At 42.1% G+C, this 17825-nt stretch overlaps 1 protein-coding gene across 2 annotated transcripts; it reads left to right on the top strand.

Moving 5' to 3' along the window:
• Window positions 1-17298, top strand: gpsm1b (G protein signaling modulator 1b). Of its 2 annotated transcripts, none has more exons than XM_089020590.1 (14): window positions 1-232; window positions 3414-3635; window positions 6370-6505; window positions 6572-6714; window positions 7343-7466; window positions 8732-8847; window positions 9347-9502; window positions 9590-9698; window positions 9789-9903; window positions 10480-10550; window positions 10632-10793; window positions 15146-15293; window positions 15362-15564; window positions 15666-17298. In XM_089020590.1, the coding sequence occupies exons 1-14, from the start codon at window positions 171-173 to the stop codon at window positions 15870-15872; spliced, it is 1974 nt and encodes a 657-aa protein (XP_088876716.1). In that variant the 5' UTR covers window positions 1-170; the 3' UTR covers window positions 15873-17298. The 2 variants fall into 2 exon arrangements, with proteins under 2 accessions (XP_088876716.1, XP_088876717.1); XM_089020591.1 differs by lacking the exon at window positions 1-232 and adding an exon at window positions 2075-2528.
• Window positions 17299-17825: the final 527 nt, after the last annotated feature.

Raw genomic sequence — 17825 nt, 5'->3', positions numbered from 1 at the left:
ACGCTGTCGCTTCCTTTCGTAGCCCTTGCCAGACCTGTGGGCAATGAGTCGGGGGAAAGGGGGCGAAAGAATAGAGCGGTTAAAGTGGGAAAAAGGGGCTTCCGAAGAGCTAGTTCGCCGTGAAGGGGCCTCTTTTGGGGGCCGAGGGGGAGCAGGTACGAGGCGGCGAGATGGACCAGTCGCTAGCTAATGAAGTGCAGCAGGAACTGGCTAGCAAGCGGCTACATTCAAGGTAAGCAAAATATGTCGTCAAACCCCCCAAACGATCGAAAATAGCCCTCGAATCTTTAATATAGAAGTGGACTGGCGGCGTTTGGTAACTCTCGAGGCCGGTTGACAGCCAGCGCTGCAGTTCCAAGTCTCACGAGCACTGGCTCGACTTGAGTGCAAACTGAGAGAAGCCCACGCACTTTAAGACGTCTAGTGTGTGTCCGTATAAAAGAAAATTACATTTCAAGTTGAAAGTTGTCACTACTGAAATACACTCGCATCGCACTTCATCGGATATACCTGCAATATCTTTTGAGATCTAGTAAAACCTAATGAGTTTTAGTGGGGACTTAGTCCGCATCTTTTTCACAATTTCAAACATTTGACAGGTGTCTTGGTAGCATGTAATCCTTCTGTCACGCTTCTCCGAGGAAAAACAACCAACGTGCACTTTACACACCCTCTATTCCTGTCTTGCTGAAATCAGCCACTGTGTCGTCTGATGCCCATGAGCCAGGTCTCAACCCATCTAATACCTTACTACATGACAGTTGGCAACACTAACAGAGGCCCGAGCCTAAGCTTTGAAACAAGATGGGCTTTGTATGCGGCCCCTCGTCATCTCGCCAGCGAGTGAGTGCATAAGAGGCCAGCGTTTGGTCATCTCTTTTTTTATGTTGTTCAGTGAGCTGCCCTTGTCAGGTTGTTAGCAAATGTGTGTTGTGGTAATGCCCAGTCTAGAAAAAAATTAAGCAAGCATAAAGACCTGTGGGATTAATTTATTATGCGATCAAGCTTGTGAATCTTGGGGTAGGAGTGTTTTTTCATTATTTGGGATAGCTACAGTACGCCTTTGACCTTTGTGAGGATAAGCAGCAGCAGCATCTGAATTCGACAATCCCCCCACTGTCAGACCACAGGCAGGAATGGAAATTTCCCCCGAGCTGACCAATATGAATGATAATAGTGGGCTGCATTACACAGCCACATTTTTTATCAACCACAAGGATTTCAAAAAGTAAATTCACAGTGTAAAATGGAAAATCAATCATTGTTTTTCGTATCCGGTTTCTTTTCTCTTCTGTTTTCTCAACATTCTTTCCACGAGTTTGACTCATTCAAGTCAATATTTTTTTATTGAGGTGATTTCTGATATAGATAGAGGCCACTTTATAACAACGTGCTTTTAGAAGTTGATTTACTACATACGTCAATGTCCCTGCACCTTTTGAACAATTCTGCCACCACAATTAATTTCTATCATTTAGCCGGGAATCCTCAAGAAGTCCTTTCTGTCTTGAGCAGGATGTAAGGTTTTCTCACTTCCTAAGATGTGCACAGAATGCCTCAGGTCAGTGTTGTCTGATTGTGAAATATGAGGGCCATGTCACCCAAAAGAGACCACGCTGAAACTTGTGTCGTAGGAACAACATCCCATCTTCTCGTCATGCTTCGTGCATATATGAGAGAGGGTGTCAGGAATGGTCGCAAAAGTCAGCCAGCTCAAATCTTGACAGCTGGCATTTCCTCTTTTGCTTGAATATATCGGTCATTCAGATTTCAGATAATAATTGTAACTGTGTGATGGCTTTTAGGGAAAGTTAATGACGCACCATATTGACAGAAGTCCTTTCGTGCTCTGAATCTTCGCATTGTCTGGCGACCTAATAGGGTTCCTTCTGTAGTAAGCAAATAGTTGGATTAGTCTGGGCCACTGACGGCTCTGCTTGTACACTTAAGAAGGTGCAGTATGTGTCTTGTCACAGTTACTCCGAAGTCGGACTAACTGTCACAGTGGAAAGGACTTGTTTTGTAGCAACGCTTTTTTTGTGTTTTTCTCTGTGTCATAGGATTTTAATGAGTTGTCCATTGCGGAGGATGATCAACGAAATAACGTGATCATACAAACACCTACTTGCTTGACTGACTTCTTCTGATGACTTTGAAGTCAACCTGCTTTTTCTTCCTCCATTTTTTCCAAGAATCAAAGCTCCATATTGGAATCATCTACCAGACGGTCTGTTGACAGAACCTGAGAAGCAGATGTGATTCTTGGGGCTTGGACTTGCACTCGGAATTCTCTCGCTCTCTTTTAGGCCAATCTGGGAGTGTTTTCTGTCATTCATATTGTCTGACGTTGTTGTATCAAATTGCTAAAACCTCACCCTGATGGCATCTGAGTCACGCCCACTCACAGGGGCAGAGCAGGCGGTCTGCAGGCTGGTGCACCGTGGCCCTCGGCCTGCGGCCATGCTTAAGCCCTTGCACTTGGAGTTACAGGTGTTTGTGGACAAGACTCTTTCCAAGCAAAAGCACAGGTACTATGTTACTTAACCCATGAATACATGTCAGGCCTCTCGAGTGATACAGCGGCTTCTAGAATTACAATCTAGCGTCTATATGGTGATAAAGTTTTGACATTAAGTTGCAATAGTTACAACTTGATTTTTGATGTATATTGTTATATGAGAGTTCAAATAGTGAATAGTTTTACTTTATTTACATTTTATTGTGCCGGTGACCTATTTTATCTTTGTTTGTGGTGTGCACTTCCGGGGTGTGTGAACGCCGGTGCGTCCGTCTTATCTATAACTGTAAAGTGTCCTTGAAAGTTTTGAAAGGTTCTTATAAATAAAATGTATTATTATTTTCATGGTCATGCAGACAAGGGGTCAGAAAAAGTCGATGTATGTATGCGATTAAGTAGAGTGAAATGACTCTTCATGTTTTAAACCTATTACAGAATCACATATGGTATCCTCTTTCCAATAGAGGCAGCATAGGTAGATTAAATTAGATTGAGGAGTAATCCTTTACTAACTCCACATTCTATCCGGAATTCGATTTTGCCATCAAATATGCAGCTCCCCTTAACTTATTCACTGCCAGACATATGCAAAATGTGTCGACTCCAGTGCCAGTTGTTTTCATCATTTTCACTGAAATTGCAGGACCCACAATCCGCTGATGACGCTACGGTGTTCCGTTCACACATTTTTCATGGTATTTTCTGCTCGCTTTACAATAACGCACTTGTGAATGGACACAAAGATTCCTTGTGTCCATTCCTTGTGCCAGGGTTATGCAGTCGACAGGTATCATGGTTCAAGCGACAATAAAACTTCCCTTGTTGTCATGGAGATGATGCCAATTTAAAAATACCGGTCAAAAGTGTAACAAATATCCCAATGATCATCATCCAGGATGGAGGCGTCCTGTTTGGAGTTGGCCCTGGAAGGGGAGCGCCTGTGCAAGGCAGGGGACTGCAAAGGTGGCACGGCATTCTTCGAGGCGGCTGTGCAGGTTGGCACGGATGACCTCAAGACCCTAAGTGCCATTTATAGCCAGCTGGGCAACGCCTACTTCTACCTGAAGGAATATGGGAAAGCCTTGGAGTATCACAAGCATGACCTCACGCTGGCCAGGTGAGGAAAATTGCAGAATTCTCTGCAATGATGACAGATGCACGCGACCATTACCTGTGTCACAGTTTTTGGGGTTGAAAAAAATACAGTCATGTTTTGATTTGGATAGTAATAGTACATCAACCTGAATTTTTGATACAAAATCCATTTAGACATTTTTTCCACTATTATGCTGACATGTTGCAGCTTAACCTTCATATTATGTGAAAGGACAACCGACGCCACAGGACAAGTTGTGTCCGTAATTTGTAAAATCACTTCAAATGACTTCTACTGAGCATATTTTACAAAGATTCCACCGCATATAGCTATATTTTACGTTTTAAGACTCTCACTGAATATTCAGGAAGTCTTTGTTTTCAAGTTGGTGACGATTCCTGACGTGATGTCACGTCAGGAACGCCCCTGACCGAGAAAGCGACACACATGCATTTTGGGTACTTCGTTTGGTCTAAAAACGTTTTGTTGATCCGTGTTGATGGTGAAATTAGAAAGAAAACGCATAAAGAACGCGATGGTGAATCGTTGTGTGTTGCACCAAGAGTACTATTTGATTCTTGTTGACACAAATTCCCAGCAGACAAATCAGCCCATTTCCAACGGAGGTTGGGCACCATCTTGTGCATTTTCCTGGACGCTACATTGGAGTCCCGACGGCTCGAATTCATACGGAAGGACTTCTGTAATCGATTGCAAACATTTATGCTTTCCTCTGCAGAACTATTTGAATCATATTCATAACTGGATGAGCAACAAGAAAGCATCTTCTCCGAATCTGAGCCATTGTTTTGATTCTAGAGCAAGGCAAGACGTCCTGGCGTGACGTCACGAATAAGGGGGCGGGACCTTCTGAAATTCTGCATCTCCGAGGTCATTTTAAAGTAGTTTTGGGGCACTTTATCAACGAGATGGTCCCATCGAAGGATAATGGGAGACAATGACACCCGAAGTGTCTTGCTTATGTCCAGTCTATTCCGTAGTTTTGTTTTGGTTGCTGTCACTGCAGAAAACCCCGCTTCACACAAATAAGATGTCGGAAACTACAACATGGTTTTCAGTGCTGTTGTGGCAATCTCGGGGTATTCTGCCATCACTTTAATTCAAAACACCGGCAGAGTTGTTGTCTCAAACATACTTTTAAGTCCGCTATCATTTGCATTGCAGTTGTTCTTCCTCTTGCATTCCACCTGGTTTGTTGACAAATGGGTTGCGCATCCATTCCTTGGCAGTTCGTCAATGAAGGCTCGGGCTCAGTCTTTTCCAAAAACCCCGTCAATGTTTGATACATGTCAAATACACTGCTATTCACACACCGTCCCCACAAATCCAGTTTGGCTTTAAATGCAGCTAATTTATCGGCCAACTTGAAGACAGTTGTCATTTTCCCCTGAAGTGACAGATTGAGTTTATTGAGCAGGTTGAATATGTCGCACAAGTAAGCGAGCTTTGCGACCCATTCCTCGTCACGAAATGCGCTGCAAGCGGTGACTTTTCATTTTTCAAAATAAAACATAGTTTGGACTCCGATAAGAAATAAAACGGAAATTATGTAAATTATTTATTCTTTCTGCACGGCCCGGTACCAAATGACCGATTTGCGGTCCGGGGGTTGGGGACCGTTGCTTTAAGGGGTCAATTTTAACCGTTTCGATTTTTGTGTTGACTAAAGCACTGGATATCCATTTTGTTTCCTTTCTTCAAAACAGTTCTAAAATATCCCAATGGGATGGAAAATATGTTGTCTCTCTTTTCAAGTATGTTTATTACATCTCAGGAACTGTTGTTTCTGATGTCACCTATTATTTGACTGTTTCTTCAGGACCCACCGAATATTGAGTTTTAGGACTACATAAACATTCAATGCAACGTAAGAAACATTAGGCTCGCTTCTTTCATCAGAAAAAAAGTTCATTCCTACGTTAAGTGGGTCTGGAGTTATCTAAGCTTGAAATGGGGGCGGCTGTATAAAATACAGTAAAGTCTCGTTATATCGATATCGGATATATCGATAGTCCCGGTTATATCGATATTTTTTCGGACTCCCTTGAATATCGATATAACGAGACTTTACTATACTTATTGATTTAACAACAGCTGAAGGTGTAACAAAGCGCCATTATGGATCAAAGGCAAATACTGCCCCTTTGTGGAAGGGAAAACATTGCCAGAGGTCTGAGCAGCGCTTTAACGGTCCTCCACAAGAAAAACCAAAACCCGAACAAATTTGGGAATGCCGCTTCACTTTTCAATTTCCGAATAAATTCGGGAATGGCCGCGAATGAGTTCACCACAGGCATGACATCTGTGAAGGATTTTATTTATTTATTTATTTATTTATTTATTTATTTATTTAATCCATTTATTTTTGCGTGTCTGTAGGTGATGATTGTTGTTGTGTTGTTCACACATGATGTGAGGCAAAAAAGTGAATGGACTTTGAGGACCTCAATGCAATATCTGGCATCCCATTGTGAATCCAGGTGGTATTTCGTTAGCAGGGGAGTGATTAAAGGCCCCCAGGGTAGGATTTACCTCGTTACATTACAGACCTGGCAGGGCCGCGGGGAGCTGGTCCCGGTGAAGCTTCTCATTAAAAAGCACTTTACTGCCTCTTCTAATTAAATCAAGTCGAAGCGCTGCACTTTACTTGATAAACCATGGCCAGTTAATTCAATCGAGACTAGCTTTATTCACCCAAGTAGTAACGCACACCCATTTTTATTTGCTCTCGCAGGACAATCGGAGATCGAATCGGAGAAGGAAAAGCCAGCGGTAACCTTGGCAACACGCTGAAAGTGCTGTGTCGCTTTGACGAAGCGGCTGTCTGCTGCCAAAGACATTTGGACATCTCTCAAGAGCAAGTCGACAAGGTCTGAAAAGTTTCTATGGGTGTCGTCACAACCACAGCCATGTGTTTTGACTCTCTATTCTATTAGGTGGGTGAGGCCCGTGCCCTTTACAACATGGGCAACGTGTTCCATGCCAAAGGTAAGCAGCAGTTGTGGGGCTGTACCCAGGAGCCCGGAGACCTTCCCCCTGACACCAGAGACACGCTCCAACGAGCCACAAGCTTTTACGAGTTTGTATATTTATTCGCATTGAATGCCAATTTACTCATTCATTGACATTCACAAATTTATTTGGGAATTGAAAATGTGAAGTAGAGCGCCATTCCCGAATTTGTTCGAGTTTTGTTTTTTCATGTTTGAGTTCCGATAACGCACTGGCCATGGCCTCTGGCAATGCTTTTTTCCCCACAAGGGGGCAGCATTTCCCTTTTTTCCAGGTTATCGCTTTGTTCCAGCTTCAGCTGTTGTTAAAGCACTATATAAACCAATATGTATGTATTGCATTGTATTTTGGACAGCTGCCCTCATTTCAAGCTCATCTAACTGCAGACCCATATAATTTGGGAATTAACTCTTTTTTTCTGATGAAAGAAGAGAGTTTAAGGTTTCTTACGCTGCATTGAATGTTTATGTAGTCCTAAAACTCAATATTCTGTGGGTCCTGGACTTCAAGTGACAATGACAAAAACCCCGGCACTGCAGTGGACACATTTTTGCACATATGGCAATGAATGAGTTAATTACACCATCATAGAAATTCAATGTGGTTTCATTAAATGCATTCCAAAATAATTAATTTCACAGTCATTGTGGCCTGTTAACATTATTTCCATACTCGGTTGTGTGGTGTGTCTCCAGGATGAACTTGTGTTTGGTGAAAGAACTTGGCGATCGCGCTGCTCAGGGCAGAGCGTACGGCAACTTGGGCAACACACACTACCTTTTGGGCAACTTTGTTGAAGCCATCAAGTTCCACAGGCAGGTCAGACATACTGAGCGCTTTCCTTCTTGCCTTAATACTTTTGCACATGTATGAATGATAATGTTGTTGTGCAAGCCAGAAGACCCGTCAGACGCTCATATCTTGAGTCAGTAACTTAGCTGTCATTCAGTCTCATTGATTTATAACAAGTTGGTCAGCTTCCTTTGCGAGCGTGAGCATCTGTCGTGTCACGTGTATTTATTTTTCCACTTGAATTTTAAAGCGCAGTGTTTTGGTGGGAGGGTCCTGGTCAACTGTCTCTGATCTACTGTCATGTCCACATCAGATAAAGTGTGTGCTTTGCAAAAACTCTGAGATGGAGACAATTAGCGCCATTTTACACTGTCAGGAAATGGCAGAATTTTTCCCCCCATGTCGTTTTTCTGCATAAACAGCACAACACACTGGAAACAGTCAACCAGGCAGTTTTCAGACAGGTGGATCAGCGTCTTAACAGAAGCTAAAAGATGCTTACGTTGACATTAAACCCCCTTTATATTGCCAGTGTCAGTTTCCCACCTATTTTTCATTTTACTGTTCTGTCTAAAAGCTTTGCGGTGAACGGAATGGGAATACGCTGACCTGGCAATTTTCTGCCTTTACAGGTAGAATCCGTAGTACACCCGGCCGGGATGGCACTGTGCTTATGTATAAATCCCCCTTTTATATCGCCTATAAAAGCTAGGTTCAACCTGAACGGTGGCCTGGAGGCAACATCAGAATTGTCGTGACAACTGCAGGTCAAAAACACTGGCCGGACTGGGATCAGTAACAATTTTATAAGTAAATAATTAAACTGAACATCGATGAGAAGGTTTCTTCACTCATCTCAAAAGTGTTTGGAGTTTCGCTCTCCAAGAGGCTTCAGCGAACTAAAGTGAGCAATAATTGTTTTTACAAACTGAACATGTTCTTACTATTCATTGTTTGGAGTTTTCTCTCCTCAAAATGAGCAATAATTGTTTTTACACTGCAGTACACACATTTTGTCTTCTTTTTCTCCCATAATAATAGCTTAATAATTGAAACATGTATTTTATGAATACATAGCGAGCACATGTCTGTATAAAGAGCCTGTTACGCTTTCTCTAAAAGCCAACATACCTTGTCTTTCCTTCAATGTCACATTAAAAAAAAATACAAGAGTAGTCAATTTCACTTGTCACGTGTTTTACTGTATATATCATACCTGACAGGAAAATGTCAATTATTACAATTTTCTCTGACTTCACGCTCATCACTTAATTACATATTGTCACCCACAGAGATTATCCATTGCAAAGGAATTTGGCGACAAAGCGGCAGAACGACGGGCCTACAGCAACCTTGGCAATGCTTTGATATTCCTGGGCCAGTTCAGCACAGCCACAGACTACTATAGGTGAGGCTAAAGTCAGTCTGACCTCTCGTGGTGGTTGATAGAAGTGACACAAGCCGAATAGTGCAGAAGTTCCCAAAATTATTATTATTATTATTTGATTGTATTTATTTTTTGTGGCTCGCAAATATTTCACAGACAGCAATATTTTGATTGATGGTAATAGAAACAAATGACAGATGAAAAATACAATGTCCCGATAAAATCTGAGTTTTAAGGAGGACTGTAAATATAGTACTGTTACCATATTTCCCTAGCGCTGATAATGGAGAAGAAGAATTATACAAAATGAAACAATACAATACAATGCATATTAATTTATTTAGGGCTTTAACAGTAGATGAAGCTGTAACAAAGCGCTTAATATGGACAAATATCATATACAGGAAATAAAGCAGTCACAAAGATAGTCGAAAGCACCTGGGAGCTTCATGTTCACAAAGTGACATTCTCTGACAATGTTTTGTATTTGTATAACTGAACATTTTTCTTTGTCTTGTAGAAAAACTCTGCAGCTGTCGCGGCAACTGAGGGACCAAGTGATGGAGGCCCAGGCCTGTTATAGCCTTGGAAATACCTACACACTTTTGCAGCAATATGACAGAGCCATCGAGTATCACCTTAAGCACTTGTATATTGCTCAGGATCTCACAGACAGGTATAGGAATGTTTGACGACTTGATATTTACACAAAGCCCAGCATTCAAGTTGAAAGGTATTCGGAGAACTTGCCGTGTTTTGTCAGGGTTGGCGAAGGCCGAGCCTGCTGGAGTCTGGGAAACGCCTATGTCTCTTTAGCCAATCACAAACAAGCTCTCCACTACGCCCGGAAACATTTGGAGATCTCCAAGGAAGTGAGGGCCAAATCCCATTAAAACAAATGCATTTTATCACACAAGCACATTTTTTTTGTTTTAACCTCAGCTTAATTCTATATATGGCAGATAGGGGACAGGAACGGTGAGCTAACCGCCAGGATAAATGTGGAGCAGTTGATGGAGGCATTGGGTGTTAGCGACAGTGACCTTTCACCTTCCAGTTCAGAGTTTGAGATGCAAGGTGACACAACAACTTTGTTTTCATTTTTGTCCGCTTCTATTTTCGATTTTGAGGCCTGATTTAGATATGAAGCTATTCGATTCATTTCTTTTCTGCAAATGGTAAGATGATTTGAGCAAATAAATATCTCCTTCATAAACTTAAATAAAAATACAGAGTGACTGTAAGGAGACAGATTATGGGGAAGTGACTTTTTAACGCAAAAAGTTTGATCTCTGGAGTGGGAAATTCATTAAGATGATGGCTGGCGTTGTATTCGTGTTTTTCATTGACATGGAAAGTTGGCTCAACTATCTTGTTCAGAACACAGAAGTGAAGTTCAAATAGCAAGAGCCATGTGGCCACCAAACTACAACTCTCATGACTCACGTTTTTTTGGGTCACATGCGCTCGCACAAACACACACAAATATGACGTGCTTGTCGGCTGAAAGCTCAGAGATAAATTGCCCATTTTATCCACGTCATCCAAGCAGTCAAACACTCATATTTATTCGTATCATAAAAGCTCTGACCACACTGTGGCCCCTGGCAACATGCTTTGTGTTGTCTCATGAAGATGTTTTTACGCTTCAAGGAGCGAGGCCCAAATTCACCAAAAGAAACAGCATGGACAGCGTTGATCTGTGGAAGTTGTCTTCATATAAGGTAAAAATGCTTGTAAACAACATTGCAAGTTGTCCATCACCCTCATCATCCGAACCTCACTTAATGACTTGCTTTCTGTAGGACGGTGAAGGCCACGAGACCGAAAGCATACCCAGAAGGTCTCCGAGTCAGACGGCCAGAAGGAAAGGCTATCCTGAGAGCCGGTCGTCGGATGGAAGGCCCTGGCTGGACTCTCCCATGGATGCAGACGACATCAATCTGCAAGTCTTGCCTCCAATACCGGTGAGTAGACAACTCAGTCTCATCCTTCAGGTGGTGGCTTAACCTTAAAGGACAACTGACGACTCCGGACAGGTTGTGTCCATAATTTGTAAAATCGCTTCAAATGACTTTTACTGAGCGTATCTTACAAAGATTCCACCACATATAGCTATATTTTACGTTTTAAGACTCGGGCTGAATATTCCGGAAGTCTTGTGTATCTAGTCCTGGGTATTTTAGATGCTATAAAACATTTTTCTGATGTCAGTTAGGAAACAAAAAAGTGATGTCAGTTGTCCTGTAAGCTAAAAACAACTGTCTAGAGCGTATGTCTGCCAAATAGATTACATCTTCTTTGCTGTGGCCGTTGTTTTCAAATCAGTCCTTCTCAAATAGTAGAGTGGGGAGGAGGCTAAGAAAAAAAAGAAAGAAAGGATGGATGAATTGGATGCATTAGCCTTTTTTAGTCTCGCAGTGGACAAATGTACATTTCACAGCAGCAAAGTTATGAAGGTAAGAGGAAAGGAAAGGAAGAGGTAGAAACACAAATACAGGAGCTGCAGTAAAGGCAGCCACGGTCGTGGCGCCATCTTGAAGTAAAGAATAAAAATAAAAAATAATGTGAAACACAAAACACACAAAGTATTTCAGTCTTAAGCACTTTCTGCACCCTCTTTCTTGCATGAAGCATTTCTCGATGTAAGAGGAGAGGATAAAAGCATCCTTTTCACCAGTGGATCAGATATGTTATGGTGGAATGTGCGCGTCTGCTACAAGGTGAATATTGAAAGCAAACACCAAGCTGTAGCATTCATTAACGAAAAGAGATTGTCTCACATCTCATGCCCCACGTAAATCCGCCTCAATTCCAAGCCGCGACAGTTCCACATACGCATTGGCTGACGCTCCTTTCTTCTCATCGCGGGCTCCTCAAGCCACTCATCCATCCAGCCGTAGACTGTCCAACAGCACCCACATTTATGCTGAACAAAGCGGGGCTGTGAAAATGCTGCCCATTACAGGCGCAAAAAAGCACAATCACCCCAGAGCTGTCCAGCAATGACAGTCAAATGGCAACCATCCTAAAATCAGTGTAATCGCTCATCCACTGCAGTATCTGTGCCATCATTGGCTTCAATTCAGGCATGCCCAGCTCGGGTAACAGAAAATAATTGTGAAACACTGATTAAAATACAGTAAAGTCTCGTTATATCGATATTCAAGGGAGTCCGAAAAAATATCGATATAACCGGGACTATCGATATATCCGACCCTGTTTGCATGTAATTTTCTCCGTGCGTGCATAGAAATAGTATCGATATAACCGGGACTATCGATATATCCGATATCGATATAACGAGACTTTACTGTAATAGTTTTGCGTTTTATCTCTGTCCATCATGTCCTCAAGTCTCCTTTAATTTTTTGTGACACGGTTAGCTAGGTTAAATTGGGCGTTCCTTTTAATTTCCCACGAGCTAACTCAACATGACATAATAGGCCTCCCACAGTGGACAAGTACTCATCTCTCATCAGATTAGTCCTTATAGCTAAATTCACATAACATGATCTTTTAGCTGCTGTTGCCTTTTACATAGACTCAAACAAAGGAAGGACAACTCTGACATTATGCGTGCATTAACACAGCATCAGAATCTGGTGCCAAACAGCAAAATTAGCTTTTAATACACATTCACCTGTACTGTCTTTAAAACGAGAAGATTCAGGGGCGGACTTCAATGTTGGTACTGTATACACAGAAAAAAGACACGGAGGGGAATGATGGGTAAAAAAAGGCCAAGTTTCACATTGTTAATTCTAATTCAATTGCAAAAAAAAGTTTGTCAATATTGAGTACACCTCATTCAGTATATTACTTTATCGTTGGCATGGAAACAATGCTCGCTTCACATGGTTTGCTTCTACTTGTACAAGTGTGGCCAACGTTGGCATGCAATCTACACATAACTGCCCCCCGACCCTCCCGAGCGCTCTGATAATGTGACCTTGATCACAGAGGCACTTCCCACCCCCTCCTCACCGCCAAACCTTCCCATAATGACTTGTTTTCCCACAGTGGCTGAATGGCACAAAAACGGCTCGCAGGAGAGGAGAGTGAGACAGTGCGAAAGAGAGACGGGAGGGAGTGAGAGCATGTGCATGAAATCTGCAATAGGCGGACACAATTGGGGAGCAGTGGAGCTTTGAGGGATGTAAGGTGGTTGTGGGGGACTAAAGGGGAGATGAATGACAGAGGGTGAGTTCAGAAGAGGAAGCACAGTAGCCGGTAAGGTGTTTCATTCATTTTGAAATGGACAAAACCAGCTTTTGCTCTTACCTTGACGTGTTACTCTTCCTCGCTACGTTGGTTCAAAGTTAAACTGCAAATGATGCAAAATGTATCATTTTTGTCTTTCGCTGCCGGTGCCAAAGCAGACCTCTCCTGACCTACTTCACATAATGCCATCGGGTGTATAGACCACCGTAGCTTTTATCTTAAGGCCTAACACTGAATACAATGTTGTTGTTGCTGAGATGTTAGCAACAGTGATCTTGTCCAACTTTTAGTTGCTTTGCTTGTGTTTTTATTGGAATCATAATTTCCTCGAATGATATTTAGACAACCGTTCCACACTTTCATAGATGTATTCTACCTCCCATTTTATTTTGTTGAGCCGTTTTGAAACCGCGTAAATTAACTCATTCACTGCCAGGCGTGCGAAAATGTGTCCACTCCAGTGCCAGGGTTTTTGTCATTTTCATTCAAATTGAAGGACCCACAGAATATTGAAGGACAGGACTACATAAACATTCAATGCAGCGTAAGAAACCTTAAACTCTCTTCTTTCATCAGAAAAAAGTTAATTCCTAAATTATATGGGTATATAGTTATATGAGCTTGAAATGAGGGCACCTGTCCAAAATACTAAGCAATATATAAGTACATATTGGTTTGTATAGCACTTTAACAACAGCTGAAGCTAGAACAAAGCGCTAACATGGAAAAAAGCAAAATGCTGCCCCCTTTTGGAAGTAAAAAAACATTGCCTGAGGCCACGGCCAATGCTTTATCGGCATACAACAAAAAACAAAACCAGAACAAATTCTGTAATGGCGCTCTACGTCATCTTTTCAATTTCTGATTAAATTTGTCAATGGCCGTGAATGATTTAATAAAGATCTTTTGTATTAGATGAAAGTGGTGAATTGAATTTAATGAGGTTCAGGGATAAGCAGCTGGCGACTCACAGCCACATTCAGAATGGCTCTTGAGTAATTTTTATGTCAGTTCAAACATTTACAGCTGCATCAAAGAAAAAGAGTGCAGGTTTTGGCTTGGCCAAGAAAAAGGTGTTTGTCAGATAAAATAAGAAGCAGATGACTAGTGCACTGAGTTGAAACACTAAACTATCTGGTGGCTTTTATTTGAGAAAGTAAATCAAGTTTTATCAGATAAATCATGCAGTACTTTGATTAGGCTCTAAATAGCTTTTGTGAATTCAAGTTCTTGCCCTTATCCTGGTGTTGTCATTCATATAGTCGTATAGGTACTATGCCACTGCCCTATAAAAATAGCCCCCCATGTTAATTTTAGGGGCTATGTAGGTGATGAGGATGACCTGTCATGTTTCTACCTTCATAGGTAGCATCAGATCTGTCTCAGAGACTGAGGGAGAATGGTGGCAGTGTGTAAAACTGGCTGCAAGAGTCTGCGTGACTTTTGAGGCAAAAGCCAAGCTGGTCATGCTCAATTTTCGTGATACTATAAATGTTATCAAAGGCAGATGCGGTGTCATTCAGATGATTTCTGTTTTAGGTGCAGCGGCAATATCATTGGTATTAATTAGGACGGTTCGCAGCAATTGTGACATACTGAGGTTTGATGAAGGTAACATCCACAACTCATATTTTCACACATTTTCCGCAGGCTGGGTTGGAAAAAAAAATGAAGCAAAAATTGCGAACAAAAGGTCACTGTCTGATGACGTATTTTTCCACAACTGGAATTTAATCCCAATGCTTGGAACGTTTTGAGGACAATGGGGACTTTTGTCTCAATTTTGCACCTGGGTAATTTATCAAGGCCAAAATAAGAGTCTGCTTATCAGATTGTAACATTTTGGGGACTGAAATTAACTAAAATTATCTGCAAAGTGTGCTAGCAATGCAGCCAAATGCGCTCATAGAAGAGGACGCTCACATTGTACTAATGGAGGTCTCTTGTGATTCCATCAAATTACTTCCCTATTTCACTCGATGGGAAAATCCTCATTATGCATAATTATAATGGACATCCTGTTCAGCTATCTCGTGGGCAGCTTAGGTGTTTCCAAAAATGGCTCATTGTGTGTGCGCATGTCTCTGTGTGATAGAAACTTGGCCGTGACCCTTCCGATGAGGACTGCTTTTTCGACCTGCTAAGCAAGTTCCAAAGCAGCCGCATGGACGATCAGCGCTGCCGCCTCGATGAACCACAAAACGGCGACGGCCAAGGGGGTGCCGCCCTAAGTGACATTATCGGTGCGTTACTTGGTCTTCCCGCAATGGGGAAGGTGCGAAACTGACACCTTTCACTGCTTCCTCCCAAGATCCCGCGGTGACCACCTCCCCGCAGACGGAGGAGCTCTTTGATTTGATCGCCAGCTCTCAAAGTCGCCGTCTGGATGACCAGCGCGTCAACGTTGGTAACCTTCCGGGTCTCAGGATCACACAGAACAACCTGGGACACTTGGTGGGAGAGGCTGAGCAGGAGCCCGGCGACGACTTCTTCAACATGCTCATCAAGTGCCAGGTAGCCGCTGACGTAATAGAGCGAAGCACTCTTTACACGTGAACGTAAACACAGTATCTTTGCCAGATGTTGAGCATTTAATATTTTGTGTGTGACTCCAGTCCTCTCGGATTGACGACCAACGGTGTTCCCCACCCGAAGCGGGCCAGCATGCTCCCACAGTGCCCGATGAGGACTTCTTCAGTTTAATCCAGCGGGTGCAGGCCAAGCGTATGGACGAGCAGCGTGTGCACCTGTCCAACGACGAGCAGGACAGTCCCGGAGAGGACTCGCCCGATATCGAGCCAACCGGCGTATTCCCCAGTTAGGAGATAGCGGTGGCCCAGTGCAAAATTGATAGACGTTGTTACAAGCTGCTTACGAGCAAAACGTCCAGGTGGTGCCATTACATTCATATGTGTATATATAATGGGGAAACATTCGCATTTTTGCACGACCGTGGAATTTCTCAATATTGGACCGCCACCGCACTCAATAACATCACTTGTGAACTCAGATCTGATGCCTTAATCAGCATTTTCTTTTACCAGACTCAAGATTGTATTTGTAGAGCACACCAACTGTTTAGCACTCATTTTAATCCTAGCGCTCAATAATTTTTGCACTGAAATCTAAAAGCCAATTTATGGACCTTAGTAACACATTACATCAATCGTAATCCCCCCCACCCCCATTTTTATATTGACGGCAACATGTTGTGTGACTGGTAAACACAGCTCCCTCACAGTTCTGGGATTGGGAATTTCAATCTGAGCTCTGGACTTTGTATGTGGGGCTTGCATGTTCTCCCCGTGCTTGCGTGTGCTTCTTTCAATGTTGCAAAAACATGCATACTAGGTTCATTGAAGACACAAAAGCTAGTTTGTCGACAAACCCCGTGACTGGCATTTGTTTTTTATGGGGAGTATACGTATTAAGATAAAATGCCAAATCTTTTTTTATGATTTTTAGGGCAAAAAATGCTTAAATCATTGCTGCTTTAAGCTTACAAACAAGCTGATATTCAGTGACGGTATTACTGTAGTTAATACTATGCAGTGATGAAATTTGAAAGCATCTAATACTTAACATCTGGAATACAATGCATCAAACCATAAATGAGATTACTGGCAAAAATTGGTAGTACGTATTAAAGGGCACAGTGATGTGGATGTTATACTGCACCCTTGTGTTCAAAGCCACGTGTTACCTCTAATTCAATGTACAGTATTGGGGGTACTATTGCAGTCCCCCGCCCCCTGTGTCAAACTGTCTTGATATTGAACTTGACCCATGGTGAAATTCCTTTGATAGATAACTACAAAGAAGGGCTGTGAGAAGTTTGCAGAAGAAACCCCTTGTCGTGCGGACATGTCGACGAAAGACCCTTTTAAGCGGTAAAGTGTCCTTGAGAGTTTTGAAAGGCGCTTATCAATGAAATGTATTATTATTAATGTGATAAGTTTAATGGTACGAACGTGTTTAATGTGACCTACTCGGGTTTTCTTATATATGTATGAGACACAGAAAGTTGGTCAATACCTCATTTCTTTTGTACGTACCTCAAAATAGGACTGAAGAAGTAAAGAAAGAAATGTTGGGAGCAGCAGTTTGTGTGATTCAACTTACCAGGTACGGTTTCATTAGTCACTGCCATTATTTGTATATGCACAGTATATAAATATTTTGTATTTATGTTCCATTTGGGGGAAGCAAATAAGTTGGCCATGCATTTAATAAAAACATTGCAGGTTACTGGTGGATTTGTGCTTAAAACACTTTTTTCACATTCGGCACACGTTTTCTCCTGAACTTGCCCGCAGCTATGATTGCAAAATGAAGTGAAATGTTCGACATTGCATTGAAAAGATGCCATTTCCCAATGTTTGCTGGAACCAAGCACAAAGAGCCTCCTTCATTGTGTTGTAATGTGTATCGTTTATGCAAACAAACTCTTTAATTTAGACCCAGTTTTTTGGTCTACTTGGTTTGACATCACCTTTTATTGAGTCATCAAAGAGAAGGCATTTTCAATGCTTTATCTTGATCAGTAATTGCTAAAAAAAAATCACAGCCACGGGTGTGGACAGAATAACAGTATAGAAATGCGACCAGAAATATTTCATGAACCAAAATTATGTTATTAGAGTGTCAGGCCCGATGTCAGCCACAAAGTCTATATTATTCATCCTCTGCAGAGAACAACTACCTTTAACAACATCTTCCAGAGCGGCTGTCGAATTATGTGTGATAAAGTACTTCCCCCAGTTAACTCATTCGCT

Source organism: Hippocampus bargibanti, linkage group LG18 (genome assembly GCF_051943395.1).
Source record: "Hippocampus bargibanti isolate YZ-2025 linkage group LG18, ASM5194339v1, whole genome shotgun sequence".
Lineage (NCBI taxonomy): Eukaryota > Metazoa > Chordata > Actinopteri > Syngnathiformes > Syngnathidae > Hippocampus > Hippocampus bargibanti.
The sequence above is the reverse complement of the archived record's forward strand: the minus strand, read 5'-3'. Positions and strand labels throughout refer to the sequence as shown.

What these genes read in the sequence shown, in the direction of transcription:
- gpsm1b (XM_089020591.1), top strand. Translation starts at nt 2,380, where the DNA reads ATGGCATCTGAGTCACGCCCACTCACAGGGGCAGAGCAGGCGGTCTGC. An exon ending in CGAGCCACAAGCTTTTACGA is followed by an intron (nt 6,715 to 7,342) that starts GTTTGTATATTT and finishes GTGTGTCTCCAG; the next exon opens with GATGAACTTGTGTTTGGTGA. An exon ending in CCATCAAGTTCCACAGGCAG is followed by an intron (nt 7,467 to 8,731) that starts GTCAGACATACT and finishes TGTCACCCACAG; the next exon opens with AGATTATCCATTGCAAAGGA.